At 37.6% G+C, this 23,142-nt stretch overlaps 1 protein-coding gene across 2 annotated transcripts in view; it reads right to left on the reverse strand.

The window, feature by feature from the left end:
- The window catches only part of AKAP3 (A-kinase anchoring protein 3), a 27,005-nt gene extending 4,346 nt beyond the window's left edge, over positions 1-22,659 (reverse strand). The window contains exons 1-4 of one of the 2 annotated variants that reach the window (XM_019660975.1): positions 22,514-22,659; positions 17,579-17,686; positions 14,655-14,750; positions 2,846-5,176 (exon numbers count right to left, since the gene is read on the reverse strand). In XM_019660975.1, the coding sequence (XP_019516520.1) occupies positions 2,846-5,176; positions 14,655-14,750 (2,427 nt within the window). In that variant the 5' untranslated portion in view covers positions 17,579-17,686; positions 22,514-22,659. The remainder of the gene's footprint in view (positions 1-2,845; positions 5,177-14,654; positions 14,751-17,578; positions 17,687-22,513) is intronic. The other variant, XM_019660976.1, reaches the window with a different exon arrangement.
- Positions 22,660-23,142: the final 483 nt, after the last annotated feature.

Genomic DNA, 23,142 nt, shown 5'->3' on the forward strand with positions numbered 1-23,142 from the left:
CAATGGTGGTGCCAACTTGGGCCAGTGAGGCAACGTCCTCCACAACTAGACTGAAGAACAAAAGGACAGCAACTTGTCTGTTCCCCTTCCCCCAATTCCCTAGCACTGTTCCCATCCCCTCAATTCCACCCCCCCAAAAAAAATATTAAAAAAAATATAAATAAATAAATAAATAAAACAGTATCATTGTTTAAAAAAAAATTCTTAGATTTGACTATATAAACATTAAAAAAATTTTATATGGCAAAAACAAAACCAAAAACACCAAAACACAAATGATTTAAAAATGAACTCAATATCACAAAGGCTAATTATCTTGCATATAAAACTCCTACAGATCAATAAGAACAACAACCCAAAAGAAATATGGGCAAAGGTCATAAACAATTTACCCATGAAAAGGGAAATGTAAATAGCTCTTAAATGTATGAAAAGATATTCACCCTCATCCCTAATAAGACAAGTGCAAAGTAAGGCAACCCTTGACAAAAGATCACGTTTTGCACTCATTGTTGATTAAAGTATGGGAAATCGTTTTTGTAGATGTGCAAATTGGTGCAAGCTCAATGAAAGGCAATTTGGGAATTTATATAAAATATACAACACACATTAGTGGTGATTTTGAAATTCCTTTTCTAAGTATTTAGCATATACAGATACATTTGATTCTGTGCATACAGCATTGTGCGTAGTAACAAAATATTGGCAACTGAAATGTCCATACATGGGAGAGTAAGTGTAGCACTTTCATACAATAAAATAACATGCAGCCATTAACAAGAATGTGGCAGCTCTCTATGTTGCAGAAGAGAATTTATATAATATACTACCATTTGAGACTTAAAAAATAAGATACGTACATATAAGTGCATGCATATATATTTCTAGAAGGATAAGCAAGAAATTGATCAGAATGGTTTTCTCCAGACAGAGCAATAGGATAGGAGATACAGATGAGAAAAAAAACCCTTAATTTTCACTGTACGCCCTTTAGCGCTTTTGGATTTTGAACTATGCACACATTACCTATTCAAAAATGGGTGCAAATTTATTTAAAGGTATTGAGCTCATGGGCACCCCAGTGTTATTGAGTTCAACCACCTGTATCAGCCTGAGAATAGTTGTATGCATTTATTAAATCCCTTTCCAAACAAATCTCAAATCAGTTTTCAGTAGTTTCTCTGAGGTAGACACCTCATCCAACTAACTGTTCTTAAAAATACACTTATGTTCAATGCAAATTTACTCATTAGTTGAAGTTTGGATTGCCGCTGCCCATTGTTTCCACTCTTTTCCTTTAATAAAATAGATGACTATCTTTATCTTTACAGTGGGCAAAGATGTATGGGCGTGTGTGTATTTATTTGTGTGTGTATAGGAGGAGGAACGCAAGTCATGGGGCCCATTTTAGATACGTATATTATAGGAATTCTAATTCAAAATAATCTAAAGCCAGAATGTATTACATATTTTATATATGGTGGCTTTGGCTTAAAAGATAGCTATGGAACAAAAGCCTGTTTTACACATTGTACCTATGAAAGCTATGCTTTCTTTTACATTTTTTTCATCAGCTTAAAGCTTTTGTGAATATAGACCCTCTGCTAATTGCTATGTACTAAAATAGTTGTCTGTTGTGCAGACTGGAAACCTGTAAAGAGACAGAACTTGCCAAGGGCTTTTAGGGATGTATGTAGGATTAGAACCCCATGTTCTGCCCTCTATTCCAAACTTGAATGTGCATACAAATCACCTGGGGATTTTGCTGAAATGAAGATTGTGATTCAGTAGTCCAGAAGTGGAGCCCAAGATTCTGCACTTTTGACAAGCTCCCAGCTGATGCCAATGCTTTCGGTTCATAGCCCACATTTTGAGTAGCAAGTCTAGGCTTAGTGTAGCCTAACCTGGATGCTATACAATCCTATGTCTTCCCAGTTATCACATAAGCCAAGTAAACCAGTTGCAAGGGTTGCTAATACCACTTACTAAGCAGAGAAAGCCTCTTCCTCCACATCCCCTGGTTTCTGTAACAATGAATTATTTTTATAAATAATCCCAGCCTCTTGTGCCAGCCCTTACTCCTGAGTTGGTAACCACCATTTTTCCACTTTTCTCAACTGAGACAAAATAATCCAAAGTCTTAAACAGGCCTGTGTGTGTGTGTGTGAGGTGTATGGTCTTTCTTTCTTAATTCCTCTACCGTAGCATGAACCAGCAACTTGCACAAGTGTTTGCGCTTTCCAGACCCAAAATCTCCCTTCAGTGAGCAGTTCCAAGGCCTACACTGGGGGGAGCAAGGATTTTGAAGGCATGCTTACTTTCATCAGTAATAACAGTGATTCCCATCTGCCTTATTCTTTAGTCTTACTTTTAAATTGATTCAGATCTTAGGGTTAGGGAAGAGGGATGCTATTTATGAAATCCCTTCAGATCCCCAACACCTCCTAGACAACCAGCTAAGAGAATAATGGAGGTTTGAAAAGGTCATCAATGTAGATCCTTCACTCTCCCCCTCTCCCCCACCTCTCTCAACCTATCCCTGGGATGCTTCCCATTCTCTTTTCCCTTCTCATTCTTTGGGCAGTGCTGTCCTATCCAAAATTCAGCCTGAAGCCCAGACCTTAACCTGGTTCTTTCACCAAGTATCTTGGGGGTTCCTCATCTGTGCAATCCCACTGATATATGCATTAAAAAGAATCAGATGTGTTTATAATATATCCCTCCATCTTCAAATTCTTACTGTCCCCATTCTACCCTTCTTGTGGCTATTTTCCCATTCAGAAAGAAAACAGAACTTAAAACCTTAATTAAGCATTATTAAATTCCTCTGACTCTACTTCCTTACCTTCTCCTGGATTCCTTCATCATCACCAGCAAAGTACAAAATAGGGATATTGAGCTCAGAGGCAGCTATCCATTGAAGTATGGCCTGGAGATGCTTGTTCTGAACCGTATCATTTAGGTTGTGATTGAAGACAATCACTTTGGATGATGCACACCCTTCAGGGGACTGTCCTGATACACCTCTCAATTCATCGTAGACAGCTTGATAGGCATTCTGCAAAACAGCCTCTGCCGTCCCTGTACCCTTGACTGGTAAACACTCATATAAACTGTCTGGGAAGGTTGACATTGGCCTGCTGACATCCCCAGACTTATCGTCTCCCAGCTCTTCCAAGGGAGGAGAGTCACAGGACTTGGCAATAATGAGACACAGCTTCATCACTGAGTCCATCAGATGTTCTACCATCTCCCCATTCATGTGGCCTTCTAACTGGTTGGTAACCATCTTGGTCAGCCCAGCAAAGGCATCAGTGGCCTCATCGCCGTCACTTAGTTTGTCAGGGGTGGGGGTTACAGGTCTTTCATACAGGTGGCCATCTTTTTCCTTAACTGGCTGTTCTGGCACCTTGTGTTCGGAGCTACAGTCACTCTTGAAAATGGTCTCACTAAGTAAATTCCGGATGAAGTTGAAGAAAATGCTCTTTAGATCCTTCTTTTCTGCTTCTTCTTGGTTGACTCCCATATGAGAAGACTTAAGGCCAGTCTCATCAGGAACTCCAGGGTACTTGTTGGCTGGCAAGTTGGTGCTGCCTGCAGCTTCAAGGAAGTTCTGTGCATCCGTGTTTCCTCCCTGGGCCAGGTGGTACTGAATCAAAAGTAAGGCAGATACAATCAGGTCCTTGGCCCAGGAATCATACATAAAATTCTCAGGATTCTCTGCATGAGGTGTAGGGGGCCTTAAGTTACAAGTATCGAAAGGATATCCTGGGGGAATGTCTGGTGCAGGATTATATTGCTTGTCGGAGTCTGCACATACTGTATGCTGGAAATCTGGAGATTTTCCTTCTTTATTCTGAGTTTTATGCCACAAGTTCAGTCCCTCTTTGATAATGTGCTCACCCAAAGTTTCAGTACAAGTTTTCTCTGGTTTGCATGGAGGACAATACACTTTTTCCCTCAATTTACCTTCTGATTTCATTGTTGCAAAGTTTATGTTTTGGTTTTTAGGGTTACCCATTCCTTTCATGGACAAAAGAGAATAACTCTCAGACTTGTCCTTGGTTTTCCTGACACTCTCAGGAGATTTCTTGGCAAACATCACAGTGTATAGCTTATTCAGCATGGCATCCATGACATCTGTGGCCTTCTGGCTTCCATGACAAAAGAGACTTCTCTTCACAGCTGAGACAAAGTCTGTATCAGTCATGAGGGTCCCTGTGACATTGTGGAGGTTCTTCATGAAGGAGTCAATGAGATCTGAGACCACGTCTTTTGCATGCTTGATCAGTACCTTCTTCAGCAGGATGGTGGCAATGGTCGTGTCCTTCACTTGGATCTTCAGTGTCTTCATGATGGAGACCATCATATCAGATACCACACTGTTGGCATAGGTCATGATCCCTTGGCTAACAGAAGCTGTAAAGTCATCAGGCCTTTCTTGCCCTCTGAACATCTTTCTTTCTCCAGGAAAGGACCTTCCACCCTCTTTGGCGTCACCTGCATTACGAGATTCAAACACTTCTTTATAGAATAAAGATTTTTTAGAAGCAGGCTTGTCAGCTGGACCCTTGCTCTTCTTGATATTCAAAGTGGTCTTGTATTTCAAATTTGGGGGACTCTGTAAAAATCCCAGGGCTCTGTCACCAGAGCCAGGCACCTTATCTGACGTGGTAGCCTTGGAACATGCAGAGACAGTCTCATTCACCAGCTCTGATGCCACTGCACTCAGGCTTTTGTTGGGTGTGGGTTCATCCCCTACGTACAATGACTGATGGACACATTTGTTTTCAGAGCCATCGATCCTCTCATTGATCTCCTTGCGGGCCATGGCTATGACTAGGTTTGTGAGGCGGTTAGCATAGAAGGAAACTTCATCTACTGAACTCCCACTGCCAACTTGGACCCTGGGGCCCTGGAGAGGGTTCTCTCTGTGAGTTATCTCAAAATGCAATCTCCCTGGACTGTCCTTGTTGGTGGTATTGTAATAGTCCACAAAGAAACCCTTGCATGGGTCTCCTGAGTTGGTCATTTCCCCACCAAATAACGATTCTCCGGGCTTGAACCTGACATCTTGGAAGCCTGCTGTGCTTCTCTCCAGGTCTCTGCGGAGCCAGCTGAGCACTCTGACAGGGTCAGTTGAGGCTTCCTTAAACATAGACAAGGATTCATCTGACTATAACAAAATAAACATATGGGATATTTAGGACAACTCAAAGATCACTTACAAATATGATCACATTGTTGAAGACTGAACCACTCCATCATCATGATAAAAGTAACAAACATTTACTTGCTTACTATGAATCAGGCACTGTTCCAAGTATTTTAAGACTATTATCTCATTTCATATTACTCTCACAGTAAACTTAAATGTTAACTCTCTGATTATCCACATTTTACAGAAGAGGAAATTGAAGAAGTGAGAGATTTAATTACTTATCTGAGGTTATACAGCTAATCATTGAGGAAGCAGGGATTCCACCCCATGATTCTGGGGCCCATGCTCTACACTACTCTAGATTTCATCTAACATATATGCTTAACATCTGACAGTCATCAGCTACACAGCCGAGTTAGCATTTGAACTAAATCAATTTTTTTTATTAACTGCTATTTTCTATGGCTTTTTATTTAGATCTGTTTTTATTTAGATCTCTTATTACAAAAGTTTGCAAAAAATTAGAAAATTCAAGGAAAATTGTGCATAATTAATCACTTCGCCAGGCTACACAAACACAATCTGGATATGCCAAATGGCTTCCAATGGACTATTTGACATCACTTAACAATCTGATTTATAACTGAGGAGCTACTATCTGGATAATTTATTAGTCTTAAGTGAATACAGATTCTTTAGTGGACACTAGCTGTGATAAGCACATGCACATACTTATATATGTACATTTTGTAATCCATAATCTTCACTTGAACATAGGCTAAAATAAGAATGTATGTGAAATTGTCCAATTTACCATCAAATGTAAAGATCATTGGATTTATTGGAGTTACGGCTTCTGGAAATGACCACAAGTATTACCCATCTTTAAAGAATAATTTGCTATTCTAATTACCAAGCATCATAGAGTTACTGGCTACTATTTGTTAAATACTTATGTTTTCCAGGCACTGTGCTAAGTGGTTTACACACATTATTCCATTTAATCCTCATACACACCCTGTAAGGTAGGTATTACTCTTCCAGTTTCACAGGTGGGAAAACTGAGGTTTAGAGAAGTTAAATCAATTCACTAGCATCTCACAGCTACTACTTGATGGTGGTTAGTATTGAAATCCAGGTCCTACTCTCAAATTGGTGCTTTCTACCCACTGCTACATTTTCATGACTTGGAGAGAAGAGCAGAGCAGTTGTACCAATTCTCTACAGGGCTGGTATAAGCTGGTTGTTGGCCATCGTGCTTGGTTCAAAGTCCTCTTAGTGGTTCTTATGTGAACAATCATTACTATTAGGGAAATTTTGTGCTTCAGTGGAAAACTGTGCAAAATTTATAGTATACCCTTCCATACTTTCTGATTCTGATTCTCTTGGAGCTATTTTACAACTCTGATAGCAATGCAATATAATACTTGTCTATTCACACATTAATTCTGACCAGGGAAGGTTTGACTGACTTCCTCTCACACCGTGGAAAAGGTGCTTCTATTTGCGCTATTTGCACTTCATTTCAATATTCCTGATCTATATATGTCTTTTTTCCTTCAATTCTCCTTTGAACAACACCAGTTTCTTGTTAATGAGTTAAATATAATCTTTAATGTGAGTTTATTTTTACATATGTATGACAGTCATTATTTCACTCTTCTCTGAAAATGGCTTTTTAACGGTTTTGGAAGTCTTTGCTAAGAGGTCCAACAGGTTCACCTAACAGAGGTAAACTTTACCCTGAGAGTAGGGCACCAGGTGCATCTGGGCCCCCACGGGTGAATCCAAAGTGGCAACAGAACTATGCAGGTGTTCTGTTTTTCTACTTTTAATTTTCCTTTCTACTAAATTTGCTTTCGGTTTTCACTTTGGTTTTTTTTTATGGCCAATAATCATTGGTGACAGCAATGAGTGAGAACTTTGTTTTACTGTCTGACCATTTGATGATTCTTTAGTGAATTATGGTTTATAGAGCTCTATTCTCTGTTGGGTGAGACACAACAGAAAATCCATTTTGCTAGTGTTGTTTTGCCCATCTTAAGCTCAAATCAATAATTTTGTGCCCACTTGGAAGGAGAAGAGCCCTTTGATCTCTCAACAGGTGAGTTTTGTGTTTCTGTTTTTACTTTTGACATATGGCTTAAAGTTTATTATTATTTTTAATTGAGATACAACTGACATATAACACTGTATTAATTTCAGGTGTACAATATAATGACTCAATATTTGTATATAGTGAAATTATCACCAAAATAAGTCTAGTTAACATCCATCACCACATGTAGTTCAAATTATTTTTTCTTATGGTCAGAACTTTCAAGATCTTAGCAACTTTCAGATATACAATATAGTATTATTAACTGCAGTCACCATGCTGTACATTATATCCCCAGGACTTACTTATTTTATAACTGGAAATTTGTACCTTTTGACCACCTTCATCCATTTCACCCATCCCCAACTACTGGCAACTACCAATCTGTTTTCTATATCTATGAGTTCTTTTTTTAATTTAGATTCCACATATGAGTGAGATCATACGGTATTTGCATTTACCTGTCTGACTTATTTCACTTAGCATAATACCCTCAAAGTCCACCCATGTTGTAAATGACAAGATTTCCTCCTTTTTTATGGATGAATAATATTCAATTACATATATCTATATATCTATATATGTATATCTATCTATCTATATTGATATATATCTCTATATATATATCTCTATATATCTCTCTCTATATATAGAGAGAGATATATAGAGATATATATCACATCACATTTTCCTTATTCATTCATCCATTGATGGATTCTTAGGTTGCTTCCATGTCTTGGCTACTGTAAATAATGCTGCAATGAACATAGGGATGCAGAGATCTCTTCAAGATAGTGCTTTTGTTTCCTTTGGATATATACCCAGAAGTGGAATTGCTGGATCATATGGTAATTATTATTTTAAATAATTTCTTCATATGATTGTGATTAGAATTAAATGACATTAAATGAAATAATCTACATAAAATAATTTGTATACTTAACGTGGTATATATAAGACAGATAATACTACTAAAACATTTCAAGTAAAGATTAGACCTCAAAAGAAGTAAGAGAATAGTAAAGAGAAGTCAATAAGCTTGATCTTGAGGGTAATGCAGCGAAACATAGTTAACCAGCTATGGAAGTACTATGGAATAAAATCTGGCCTCCCACATGTATGGGGAGGTAGTGCTCTGTATGAAAAGAGAAGTGCTGGCAGAGAGTACGGCTAGGCATGTGTACTGTCATTTATCCAATCAGACTGCATGGGAGGTGTGGGGAAACTACTGAGTTTCTGTAATGAATCTTTTAAAAATTACTTTCTCTGAACCAAAGGTTAATAACAAATGGGAACTTACTAATGAACAAAATTTAGCTTTAAAGGAAGTTTTAGGAAAAAAAGCTGCCTATATGCATGTCTGAGAAAGGGGCAGAGAAAAGGTGGTAAAATGCTGCAAAGGCAGCATTCAAGAAACGGAAAGTTAGATTCCAATGTACAAGCTATCCATCAGGAGGACCAACCTGATGGCCTTCTATTGCAGAGGTGATTCAGAGGAGACAAATGATGTGTAACACAAACTACTTGCATAATTCAGTATGTAGATATAGTGTCTGTGTACAACACACTCTAGTAGACACTGTGGGACATACAAAGGTGAAAGAAATATAACCCTTGTGTTCTGGAAGCACACAGTCTACTGTAGAGACAAAAAATGAGCATAAATATTATTAAATACTATATGCTCAGTGCTATAAAATATTGGGTTGTCGGAAAAGTCATGACACATTTTTGCAATGAAAAACAGACAAAAATATGTCATGACTTTTCCGACAACCCAGTAATATACGGGGAGGTGCCAAAAAAATGTATACACGTGATTTGTATTCATCTTTTGTTATTGGTATATACTGAGTATTACAATTTTAATACAGTTTTTCCTTTCTTAAAATGTATATACTTTTTCTGGCAGCCTCTGTATATATATTTAATATTAGAAGAGGGATACTTTTGGCTGGGTAACTAGAGGAAGAATTGGCATTTAAGATGGACCTTTAAGCATTTTGACAGCCAGATATAATAGGGTGGGCCTTCCTGGCAAGAAAATGACACAGGCAAAATACATTATTTGGGGTGATGCTAGTTTAAAATCAGATAGCCCCTGAACTTGCAGTGGTATAACAAAATAGAGGTTTACTTCTTGATCATTTTGTTTAGAGAAGACATTCAATTAGCAGCCTTCTTTGCAGTGATTCGGGGACCCAAGCTCTGCTTTTATGTGGTTTCACCCTCCCCTATGGCTTCAGAATCTTTTCCTCAAGTCAGTGTATGGGGAACGATAGAGATCATGGAGGATTAGATAGGAGGCTTTTTGTGGTCCAGGCCTGCAAGTGGCAAGCATCACTCCTACCCATATTCCATTTGTCTTGTTTTTTGAAAGTTTGATTATAATGTGTCTCAGTGTGGGACTCTTTGAGTTCATCTCACTTGGAATTCATTGAACTTCTTAAATGTTTATATTCATGTTTCATCACATTTGGGAAGTTTCTAGCCATTATCTCGTCAAATATTTTCTCTGCCCCTTTCTCTTTCTCTTCTCCTACTGGGACTCCCACAATGCATATGTTTGTTTGCTTGATGGTATTCCACAGGTCCCTTTGGCTCTGTTCACTTTTCTTCATTTTTTTTTCCTTTCTGTTCCTTAGACTTGATAATTTCCACTGCCCTATCTTCAAGTTTGCTGGTTCTTTCTTCTGCCTGCTCAAATTTGCCTTTGAATCCCTCTAGTGAATTTGCATTTCCATTATTGTACTTTTCAGCTCCAGAATTTCCTTTGGGTTATCTTTAGGTTTTCTATCTCTTTGTTGATATTTCCTTTTTTTTTTTTTTTTTAAAGATTTTTATTGGGGAATTGGGGGGGATGGGAACAGTGTTGGGGAATTGGGAGGAAGGGGAACAGACAAGTTGCTGTCGTTTTGTTCTTCAGTCTAGTTGTGGAGGACATTGCTTCACTGGCCCAAGTTGGCACCATCATTGCGCTGTTCCCGGGCGAGGCAGATCAGTCACCGGCTTCTGGACGGCCGCTCACTGCAGCTGCTGGCCGCTCACGCTGGCTGCTGGCTACACACGGTAGCCCATGGCAACCCACTGCCACAGGGGCTGCAGCCTCTGCCGTCGCCGGCGACTCACGGCTGCCCAGCTCCAGGTTGAGCTGTTGTTCAGCATCGTAGCTGTAGAGGGCAGTGTCACTGGCCCTCATATGTGGGATCCGAACCGGGGCCCTCTGGCGTCCCAAGCCAGTTCTTAACCATCGCGCCACTCGGCCGGCCCTTGATATTTCCTTTTTGTTCAGACACTGTTTTCTTGACTTTCTCCACATCTTTCCTTTAGTTCCTTGAGTTTCTATCTTTAAGACAGCTGGGTCTTATCTAGTAAATCTGCTATCAGGACTTTTTCAGAGACAGATTTTGATTTATTTTTTTCCTTTGAAAGGCCATACTTTCCTGTTTCTTTGTATGCCTTGTGACTTTTTGTTGAAAACTGCATGTTTAAATCTAATGGTTGATTGAGGCTCTAAGCTGTCTACTAGTGTTTGTATCACTATGTATCTGCCATTTAGAAAAGCATTACGTGTAAGTAGTAATGTCTTCCTACCTCCATATTGTATTAATACATTAGATTACTAAGTCTATTACATTAAAGGATCTCTATTCTGACTGGAAAACGTATTCTTATAGACCCTAACTCAGAAATATTTTAGGAACTTAAGTTCACATAAGTTAGGTAAATCTTTATTAAGTTAGATTAGTTAGGTTGGGTAAACAAGATTAGTTTAATAATTTTAGTTTAATAAAAACAGCTATGTCTTTTCTGATTTATCAGTGTTAAGTATAATACAAGTGTGTATTTTTATTTTACTTTGATACACTCTTTACAAACTTATACATGTTATACAGATCCAATAAGGTAGTATTACTTCTACTTAATATTTAATATCATGAAAAATATAAATTTATACTTAAGCAAATTGAATAGTTATTCTGACAAACTATTTCAAGTTACGTTTTATAGTATGCCAGATTTATGATAAATTTCCAACATCTTTATGTAACTTAAAATAGTGGACTGGTATTAGATTAATTAATGGACATTCATGGAATACTTAGATAATTTCTAAGTAAAATAGAATACTGAAATAGTGATGACTAAGCATAGTTTATATGCTTTTGCTTCCCATTTATTATACTATAGAAATGCTATATCTTTGGATCTGTTAATAAATGTGTTCATTTTTGCCACTTAGGTAGTATAAGGGATGTGCATGGCTGTAGAAATTGTCTTATGTGTATTCATGAACTCTGCTCTTCTGTACTTTAGCGGGTGTGTTCACAATTACCTCTCCCTCCCCAGTGTTTTTTGTGAAATAAAAAGAATAGAAAATATTTTGATAAAAAGTTATGATTAATATAAGTGGTTGAGACTATATTTAGGAACAATAGTGTCAAAGAAATACAATGGTGTACATGCTTGTTTTTCTAGGGACTGCAGGTAAAATTTGGTGGAGAGAGTTTCTTAGTCTTGAATTCCTGGTCTCAGGATAGCAAATAATGGAGGTCTTTAAAAGTCCAATCTGAAATTCCTTATGAAAACTTCCAGTAAAGCAAACTTAAAGTCTTATCTGGTTGCTGCACCTATGTAAATAATCAGACCCAATCTGATGACACTAGTCTTCCTTAGATTTACTTACGAGTCTAACTTGTCAAAAATTGTCTTTTTTTTTTAAATCAAAATGAAGGCAACTGTAAAGGAAAACTTGTGCTTCAATAGAAAATTGTGCATTGTCTATAGTCCATAGTCTATAGACTAAGCATTGTCTATAGCCTGCCACATAAACTGTTTCTGATTTTATGGGTTTATGCCACATAAACTTATTTCTGTAAGTTTAGATAATTGATAGCAATGCAAAATAATTCTATGTCTATAGACATGTAAATTCTGTTCAGTAGAGATTCAGCTAACATCCTTTCTCCACTGTGGAAGAGGCCAGTTTTGCCTGTATTTGCACATTCATTTCAATATTCCTGATCTATAAGTATATCTTCTTTATTTTTAATTTTCCTTTGAACTGGTTGTAATATCTTACCAATTTCCTCATTAATGAGTTAAATAAATTCTTTAACATGTATTCATTTTGTATCTGATAGAGAATCTTGATTTGACCCTTTTTTGAACATTATCCCTTAATAGCACCTACATATTTACAGATAGGCACACTATCTGCAAATAGGCATGTTTCCATATTTGGGCTAACATGCACAGGTATGCCTTATTATAATGAAGATGTGGGGTTTATTCTTTTATCCTTTTCGATTCATTTCACAGAACATTAAAAACCCCCAACAAACCTACAGCATAACATAGAGCTTTATGATGGAGTCGAAGGAGTTGTGTTAGCTTGCTGTGTTTATAGGTTTTTATTATCTATGTTTTTTAAATCTAAAATGTGTGTACCCTATGTCCATTATTGCATTCAATCCAGGAGAATTTTGCAAAAAAAAACTGGATGATGAAGCCATAGTGGCTGGCTGAAAGACTAACCTCATTTCTTTTTCTATCAATGAAGTCTACAAACATCCATCTCTTCCAAATCTCTTTGCCCTCTTGTAACCTTTAACTCTTTCACTTCTTACACAGTACGATCCAGAGCAGCTAGGAAGGTGGATGTCAAATTATTTCTGAGTCTATCTTAATTACGGCCAGGGAAAAATTTCATGCCATGACAGAGAATATGAAAAGGGTTAAGGAGTTTAATTTTCTCTCCTCAGCCATCTTCCCCTTCAGTAGCTTGGTTTTAAGTCAACATATATACCTCCCATCCTATTCTTCTTTACCTCTATCTAGCTCAATTAAACATACTTTATAGAAATTTCCCTGACTCCCTCCCACTTTGAAATGATCTGTTCTTTAAACACCCTTAGCAATTATTATCCAGAAAATCCATTTGACAAATGACCACAGATTTCTTATAATTAGTGTCCACCAGTTATTTAGAGCTTTTATATTATATTGATATTTTCACAGGTATAGTTTTTATTTTCCAAAATGAATGGTAAAGTCTATGAAGGCCGAGATTGTTTCGTTCTTTTTTGAATTTCTCAGGGTGCTTCTCACTTAGTGAAAAATGAAGGAATTCTTGTTAATTCTTATTAAAACTCATCTGTCTTTTTTTTTCTAAATAAAAGGGCAGAGATAAATAAAAGATCTGGTAGGAGCTGTTTTGGTTGGCACTTACTCTATAGTAATTGGATATTTATTATTATGTGTCTTAATGTCTTACGCAGATTTGTTAATGTTTTATCTCTTAGGCATATAGACCAAATAGATTTAAGATGAACAGAAGATGGGTCATGTAACGTTACATGGAAGTAAGTGTTTAATACATGTTAATACTAAGGATGAGGATTACAGTAATGATTCCATTAGATCATGAGATCCTTAAAAGGAGAGAATTCTACTTTTAGATATCTGACCCTAAGACTCAGCACAGTGTCTGTATCAGTTATCCATCACTGTCTCTCAATTCTAAGTCCATCCTTCTCTATCTTGCTTTATGACACTGGAACTGGATCCGTTGAACTTTTCTCTTTTGGCAGTGGGCTTTGTTAATAGAGGTGCTGGAAGGATACTCTATGGTCTCAGCAAGAGGAAGTGTTTTCCTTCTGGACCACCTGCATCCTCTGGCAAGTGTCTCTGGCACCAACAGTCTGTGTTCCGGTGGCAGCCGCATTCTCTCCAAAGATATCTGAGCAGCCTTTGGTTGGGGAGAAGGGAGCTTTTGTGAATTCTTAGTTTCTTCCTGGTTCACTCCCTCTCAGCCTCGGGGTAGTAGTAGCTGCTTTTTGCATTTGCTAATTCTGGACTCTCAGAGTTCTCTTCTATAGCTTTTAGTAGTTAACTAGGTTAACCACCTTTAATAAACAATGGTTTAATATTAAATTACTGGTGTGCTTTCCATCTTCTGGCTGGCCCCTGACTTACAGTGCCTACTACTAAGTAAGTAATTTAATAAGTGTTTGTTGAACGATGAAGGCAGAATGAGAGTTTATAGTTCTGAGAATTTTGAGGCAGCTTACATTTCAGAAAATATTTTTTATGAACTTTGGGGACATTTCTGTTTGAAACCCAATCCCCTCCTGTTTGAAAATTAAACAGAATTTTATAGCTGTAATATATAGGTTTTCATTAACTATAGCATATTTCTCCCACTAAATACTGTATTATAAGAACTTTTTTCAAAAATTATAGATGGGGATTTTTTGTTCTAGAGGAGTTCATTTATCCCCAAGAATTAAATCTTCAAAAACAAGAGGTGGGTGGTGGTGGAGAGAATTAGGCTGCTTTTAATGGAACTCCACATATTCCTAACCCAGTATTTGTAAGGAGGTTGGTACTTACCATTTTCCAGTCCTGGGGCTGGGTGTCTCCGGGTGAATAGGCATCAACTTTGCATACCCTATTTTGGCTTTGTAACCAGTCGACCCTTTCTGACATCTGGAAATAGGAAAAGAAAGAGAGAGAGAGAGCAAGGGAGCAAGAGAAGGAAGGAAGGAAGGAAGGAAGGAAGGAAGGAAGGAAGGAAGGGGGGAAGGAAGGGGGGAAGGAAGGAAGGAAGGAAGGAAGGAAGGGGGGAAGGAAGGGGGGAAGGAAGGAAGGAAGGAAGGAAGGAAGGAAGGAAGAGAGGAAAGAAGGAAGGAAGGAAGAAACGGTCATCAAAAGGGCAAGTTATATGAAAGAAAGGAGAAATAAAGGAAATGGTTTAGGTATAGAAAATAGGAGCAATGCTTTCATAGAGACCTGTCCCAAGAGCTACTTCAAACCCACTTAACTCTGGATATCTTCATCCTCAGTTCTCAACTTCAGGAAGATCTCTTAGACATGCTCGTATGTATCCCTTGTGCTAAGGCCAGTGCCTGCTATAGGCTAGAGGCGCTTAATACAGATTTGCTTATGAAAGATCCTAAGTAGCCATGTCCTTCTCTTTGCGTCACTGCTTGACAGCTCTTCCACATCTTGGATTTTCAATAGACGCTCAAAACTCAATGTGATCAAAAGAGAATTAATGTACTTCTCCCTTGCCAACTTATTTTTTAAAGCAGCATATGGTTCATTTTAAAATTATTTCTAAAGCACTAACTTACTTATATTAGCAGTAAGTCTAGTAGCTCTTCTTTAAGACCAATACCTCTTCTAATTAGCCGAGAATCCTAGGGGAATTCTCAGTCTCCATGGTTTAGCCCAACTTCTAAATGCCAGAAGAGAGATGTCATAGGCACCACCCAATGGGCCTTTGTGTACGGAGGCAGTAATACCCTTACTGATGTTGATTCTTTCTTAACTCTCCTAACACTTTTCTCTATTCCCTAATCTCTGTAATGGTACCGTCATCAACCTGGTCTTCTAAGCCAGAAAGCTGATATTCATTTCAGTTGTCTTCTTCCACCCCAAGCCTCTCTCTAACTGCTATTACTTCTCCCTCATTTGTAGCCATTTTTCTTGAAAGAATTGTGTATACTTGGTGCTTTCATTGCCTCATCTCACAACTGAGCACCACAGCCCTTATTCCATATTCCATACACCTCTTTGGCCTTTGGCCTTAGTCTCATCCACTTTCCACAGCATCTTCTTTGACAGTCCTTGGGAACATGGCTACTTATCAAGATATTTGCCCAATGATGACTTATGAGTATGAAAAGCTTCTCTTTTCCCATGCCAGACTTTCATCACCAGGCTTCCACACTTTATAATGTTTCCCTTCCTTCATTATAAATGTTGCTTAGATCTATGCTTCTCAATGAGCAAGGTAGAATAAGATGGTCAACTTATCCTCCCCAATGTCCCCACAATTCTTTGTGAAAGATTATCTATCTATCTATCTATCTATCTATCTATCTATCTATCTATCATCTATCTATCTGGCATATTACAATATCTATCCATCTGTCTATCTATATATGTATATATAGATACATATATCTATATATAGAGATAGATGTAGATATGTAGATATGTATATATATATATTTGGAGATACATAGATATAGCTATATAGATATAGTGGTTTAAAATTCTGTTTAATAATAAAGTCCAAAAGCTTATCCTGTTTTTTTTTATAGTGACAAGTTTTACAAAGTATTACTTGAAATAAGTGAAGCATTAATAGGGGTTGAATATCTGGTTAATTGTAAATATTTGTTTTAAAGGACTTTAGGCTGTTGTGGGGTAGACATCCTCCTTCAAAATAAAACCAACACAAATCAAATACAAATTATACACGATTTAAACTTATTTATAAGTGGATTCATTAATTTTGTTATACAGAACATTTTAGGTAATTACTAAAAATAAAATATAAGACCTTATAAGATCTGCTTGCTCTTTGTTCCTACAGAATTGTTCCCCTTTTTGTTTTTTTTGTTTGTTTTTTCTTTTAGCTGAGCCATCCTGCCACCTGTTGGCAGCTCCGCAGTAGTTCAGCTCGGGCCAGTATCAAACCGGTGTTGCTCAGATCTCACACTCTTGCGCGAGCTCTTAACCAATTGAGCCACTCTGCCGGCCATCTGAACCTGTTTTAACACCCCAATGACTGACTCAGATTACTGAGCCAGCGAAACAAGTTTCTTTTACTCTTCCTGACACTGTAATAACAGATCCTTGAGTCAGCAATGGGTTCACCACCCTGATTAGAATCACACAGAAAACTATTTAAAAATACTAAATCCGAGATACCACCCCCAGACAATCTTATTTCAGTGGTTTTAGTGTGGGGAAACTTAGGCATTGGATTTCTTAAAAGCTCCATGGGGGATTCTAACATACATCTAGATTTGAGACTTCTTGGGCCTGGACTTAATCTGGAGCGATCTTCCCTGAGAAAGATGGGCCAGCTCCAGAAAGATAATTTATTCTTTTCTTTAAAAATTTTCACTGAGATTTCCTAACCTTCATTGGTATCTCATTTTAATGTTATTTTAAAACCCTAACCAGGAAGCTGTTAATGTCTATGAAGTTAAACCCTATATTGTCTTTTAGCAGCTCACTATTAAATATAAATATTCTTATGCTTGAATCATTACCATGAAGAAAGGAATGGATGGTACTACTATTTGGCCAAAGAATGAGAAGACTTGGAAACGGGCTGTCCTGGACTGTTGGCAACGCAAGTCTCTTAACTGCCAGTTTATATTTTATCTTAACGCATTACTTCTAATGCAAAATGGCAAAGTCAATAGGATCCACTGACTTATTTAAGCTATATAACACAATTAAAAAGCAAGGATGAAAATTAAGTACAAAAGTAAGAAAATTATGTTATCACTTACTCTTACTGAGGACGGGTTCTGAATTCTGAGAAAAGTTCTTGATTAATTTGTTGTCATCTTCACTATCCCTAAGTTTACCCACCCTTTCTGCCATGTAATATAAGGAATCTGCAAGAGAAAAACACAAATAAAAAGGACTAATTTTACATATGAACCCTATTGCTCTTATTTCCAAATAGTGATTTTGACTTCTTTCTTACTTTTCACATATAGTACACAAGTGATGAGCACAAAATGACTTTCATATTCAAAGTCCAGATTTCATTCTTGATGCAATCTGGGTTTTCCAGATGACAAAAAAGTTTTCATCTTCTGGCTAATAATTTCTGAAATGACTATTCTCCACTTTCAAATCATTAATATATAGGCTTAGTTATCACTAAAGAAGCTGAAAAATGTTAGCCTAATTTCAAACTTGCTTGAAAAGGAAGTCAGAAGATAAGTAGTTAGAATGGAGATTAAGTACCCTGAATTCATGGGTCTCAAAACATTGTGTAAGTATTCCTTTCATAACTTGAGAGATATATACATCCTTATGTTATAAAAGGGAATTCACAGTTAATGTCAAAAGCAGCTTCCAGATAAATTATTTTCCTTATACTACCTCTACTAAGACATTTAATTAGAAGACATTAGGGCATTGCATTCTCATCTTGGAATATCCACTTAGCCCCCTAAAAACATCCTCTAAATCCCACCTTACTTCATAGCTCAGGTCAAATCTTACCCCATCCATGAAATGTTTTCTAAATACCTAATTGAATGTTCCTTTATCAAAGTTTCTGTCATATTTTGTTTCAACCTTTACACCCTCTCTAGTATTTTAATTGCTCATACATTCCATCTCCTTTATTAGATGGCTTCATGAGGGCAGATATATTTTCTTACCCATCTTGGAATCTCTCATAGTAGCGAGTATCTTAAACTTGGTGCTTATTAATTGTCTGCTGAAAGAATGAATATATGAATACTGCCTATTTCTAATTCCAGATAGCTCATTTTTTCTTTCTTAAACTGGAGCATCTGAGAACAAAAAGAAATGATTTGTTCACGTTTACTTTGGTGGCAGGCCATACATTCAGGCTTTCTTGAAGCTTGACTCCTTTTGGGGATAAATTCACCCTAGAGACTTATCCAAGGGTAAATACCCAATGACTCATTAAGAGACTTTCCTGTCTCAATAATACCAATAACTCATCATCTCAGAAGTGCTCTTGTACTTTTTTCATAAACAGAAAGTATACTTACTAGTCATATATGTGTATATGTAGCAAATGCTTCCACGTACATGTGTCCTAATGTTTTTATTCTATTTTCTATGTCTTCTGTATGTTTATCTGCATCCATGAAGCTTGTTTTACACTTTAAGCTCCCTAAGTTGTCCTGGATAATAGTATATATAAAGAGGTGCTTAAATATCTTTTGATAAATGATATTCGGACTTCAAAACCTGTATACATTTCTCATAAGGAAACAGAAAAGAGGGGAGGAAAATCTAGAGAGTGTAATGGAGCCAATGAATTGGTTCAAAAATTTCTTAACTCCATAGTTGGAGAATAATATCCTTGAGTTAGGGTAGAAGTAGAGAAAAAGGATGCTTTGTGTTATCTATTAAATTTGGTGAAGAAAGAAAGCTATATATAATATAAAGACAAACCAACCTTAGAAATCATTTATTCTAACACCCTCAGTTTACAGATTAGGAAATTGAGGCCCAGAGAAGGAATAGTAAAACCAGTGGGTTTGTTTCATTAAATATTACAGCTCTGAGGGTTAACATCCTGGTAGCTGTGGAAATTTTCTGTGGTCAATAGAGGGATCCTCCAATAGAAGGATTGACTTACAATGTTCCTTAAAAATGCCAGCGTGGGCCGGCCGAGTGGCGCGATGGTTAAGAACTGGCTTGGGACGCCAGAGGGCCCCGATTCGGATCCCACATATGAGGGCCAGTGACACTGCCCTCTACAGCTAAGATGCTGAACAACAGCTCAACCTGGAGCTGGGCTGCCATGAGTCGCTGGCAACGTAGGCTGCAGCCCCTGTGGCAATGGGTTGCCATGGGCTACCGTATGTAGCCAGCAGCCAGCATGAGCGGCCAGCAGCCGCAGTGAGCGGCCAGCAGCCGCAGTGAGCGGCCGTCCAGAAGCCGGCGACTGATCTGCCTCGCCCTGGAAGAGAGCAATGATGGTGCCAATTTGGGCCAGTGAAGCAACATCCTCCACAACTAGACTGAAGAACAAAACAACAGCAACTTGTCTATTCCCCTTCCCCCAATTCCCCACCGCTGTTCCCATCCCCCCAATTCCCCAATTAAAAAAAAATGCCAGCGTGATTATTACTTTGATAGTAGTTTAGGAGGAGTGCAAATCGTGAATGTCAGCCAGGGAGGGCATAAACAACGTAGGGGTTTGGTTGTAGTTGCTGTACCCCAGACCATAGCTCCATCTCAAGACATTTTCTCCTGTATTCATTGTAAGCCAGAGATTCCTGTTTATTCAAGGTTCCTAAACTCATAGAAAAGTTCAAATTACAAGTGGCATAAATTAAGCTTTTGCAGGGTTGATACATATCTGATCAAGTTTTAAAGTTTTTCAACCAGGTTTTATAATTTTAAAAAGGAAGAATGTATTTTATTATATCCATTCTCTTTTTCTCTCTTACTCCCTTTCTCTAAGTGTTTGGCATATTGTAGACGCCAATAAATTTGGTTGTTGATGAAATCAGTTTCAAATGATTTTGTTCAAATAAGGATTGGAAGTGTGTGTGTGTTTCTCTCAGAGGTGCTATTCATTGTTAAGCTTTCCTGTGGATTTCCTCTATGTTCACTTTCCCTCTAGTAATAGCTTCTTCCTTGGGTGCTCCATTAATACAGACACTTTCTCAACATAGTTATCTATATATTCTGCCTTTTCCCAGTTCTCTGTTGTCTAGCCAAATCTTCAAAAATGAAAATGGATAAGAATCAAGATCCATAGCTATACCAGTCTGATTTTGCTATTATAGCACTGCAAAAACAAACAAACAAACAAACAAAAAAACTTTTGGAATAGCCACATAATAAAGAGGAAAAGTCAGCAGGAAGTCAAGCTTCCAGTCTCATTGTCAAATTGGGAAGCAGAAAGTAAGACCCCCTTCATCCCCCCAAAAGGATGGCCAGAGATCTGATCTGCAACAAAATGAAAACTTCAGCAGCAAAGATAGTAGGTTTAGCCATAACACTGCTGAAGAAGAGGCTCATACATTTTCAGAAGACTCTGATGTGAAATTAAAAATGACTGGGCAAACAGACCCATCAATTGTCACAGAGGATCAGGGGCTGTTTTATCAGTCCCATGGGATTTCCTACCTCTGTAGTACTGGAATAGTGACCACAGAAGAGTCCAGAATACACTTTTAAAGTTAACAAAGATGCTGGGATGTTCTTGCTCAGCTCAAGATCTTGTTTCCTCCCCCATCCTTCCATGTACCTCCACCTTGTTGGGACTGGTGAGTGATGTCAGAATCACAACTGGTGATATCACGGTCTCTATAGCAACAGTGGTGAGGCTACCAGAAATTGAGCCCTGGAAGGACAGGGGAGGGGTGAAGCTCTGATGCTTAGTTTGGAGGGACTGGGTTTCCTTTTGATTAATTTTCTCCTATAAGAGTCTAATTTAGGTAGGGAGGGGGAAATTTTGCCAATGGATTCCACTGAAAATAACAGAGTATTGTGTATTAACAAATCCAGATGGATACAGAGGCAAAAAATAAAGAATTGGGGGGTCTAATAAATTTTTTATGCAAAGCCCATGGAATCACTTCATTTTGTGGGATCCAGCCAGTACTCTTTTTCATTATAAACATATTGACTTGTAAAAAAAAATAAATTTGGGGATATTTTGCCTAAACTGACTATCTCTAGGTTAAAATTCATCTTAGATGGTCAGAGACACAGTAGCACTAATCTGTCCCCTGCAATGCCTCCATCTGAGGAATTGTAGTGGGACGAGTCAGACCAAGGGGCATTTAGTTAGCAGTTTCTAGCTTGAGGAGGACTTTATTAGTAGTACATTCTCTTTGAAAATGTTACCTTAGGTACTCTTAATGATTAAATATAAGACTAATACATAGTTTCCATGAAACAAAAAAGATCTTTGATCAAGGCCACAAGATAATGATTACAATCATTAACAAATTCAAAAGTGACTGGTTTATTACAGGATTCCTTTGACAATGTTATTTTTGTATTGATGATCTTTTATATTAGGTCTCAATTTCTTCATCTTTAAAATAAAGACATTGGGCTTGTTGATCTCCTACAATCTCTTCTAGCTCTAACCTTCTATGATTTGATACTTTAGAAGTATTTGAATAAAACCACATGTACACGCATATAGCACTTTGCATTGACAAAGCACTTACACAACCATTATGTCATCTGATGCTCACAATAACCTTTTGAGGTAACAGGGCAGGTATTACTTTCCCTGTTAGACAAGTATAGAAACTTGCCCTGGTCACAACTAATAACTGATAGAACCAGAACTAGGATCTAATATTCTGAATTTTAAGTCAGTGCTGTTTCAATTACATCATGTCACCTTGAAACTAGTGTTTAGAACATGGGGCAGCGTTTGACTTGGAGATATAAAATAACATCATTGGCAATGTTATATAGGTGTTAGGAGTTTGCTGATGATAATAGGATTTTGTCAATTTAACAGAACTAGGAAAGTATATTTATATTCATATTGACCACAGAATCAAATATTACCATATTTTAAGTGCTGATTGAACATAGGCTAGGCCAATCAATATATGACAGTAAATAGCATTAGTAAATTTCTCTGATAAAATCAAGAGTTTCTTTCCTCTTCTACTTCAGTGAATAGTGGAGGTGGGGTGGAATGAGAACAACCAATCTTACAAACCCAATAATAGGAAACCTCTACTCACTATAGGTCTTTTGTCCATCCCAGCAATGCACACTCCTTTCTTCCCGAAAAAACGAAGCATGAAAGAATTACCAAGTTTACCAAGATCCCCTAGTTTGTTTTCTGATAAGCCCAAGGTAGATGTCTCAGGACAGGTTGCTGGTTGCTGTTTCCAATTCAGGGATCTTGAGAGGTTAACCAGAAGAAGCTATTTAAAAATGTGTTTAGTCTAATCTCTCTGGAATCTCCTGAGGCTGTACATACCTCTGTCTAAAACAATGCAGATTCTCAAAGGTGTTCACAATTAAAAAAAAGAATGACAAACTATTGCTCTAGAGAGAGCCATCTTGAGTTTCTTCCCCGAAAAATGTGCAGAGGGCATACATACATGTCCATTAAATTTTACATATTCTAGGAGGTTCATAGACATCCTGAAGTCGACTTAAGAATCACACTCCAGGTTAAGAATTCTTGGATTCATATGTCGTGTGGTGATTAGTGCTTTGATAAATAGCTAATAATAATAAAAGATGAATAGAACGATGACCACCTTGGCTAAGATGTCAGAGAAGTCTTCTCTGAGGTCACCTGCGAGCAGAGATTTAAGCTGGTGCAGACATGGAGTGCGCATGTCAGGAAAAAGGGAACAGC

This window comes from Hipposideros armiger, unplaced genomic scaffold, assembly GCF_001890085.2.
Source record: "Hipposideros armiger isolate ML-2016 unplaced genomic scaffold, ASM189008v1 scaffold_332, whole genome shotgun sequence".
NCBI lineage: Eukaryota > Metazoa > Chordata > Mammalia > Chiroptera > Hipposideridae > Hipposideros > Hipposideros armiger.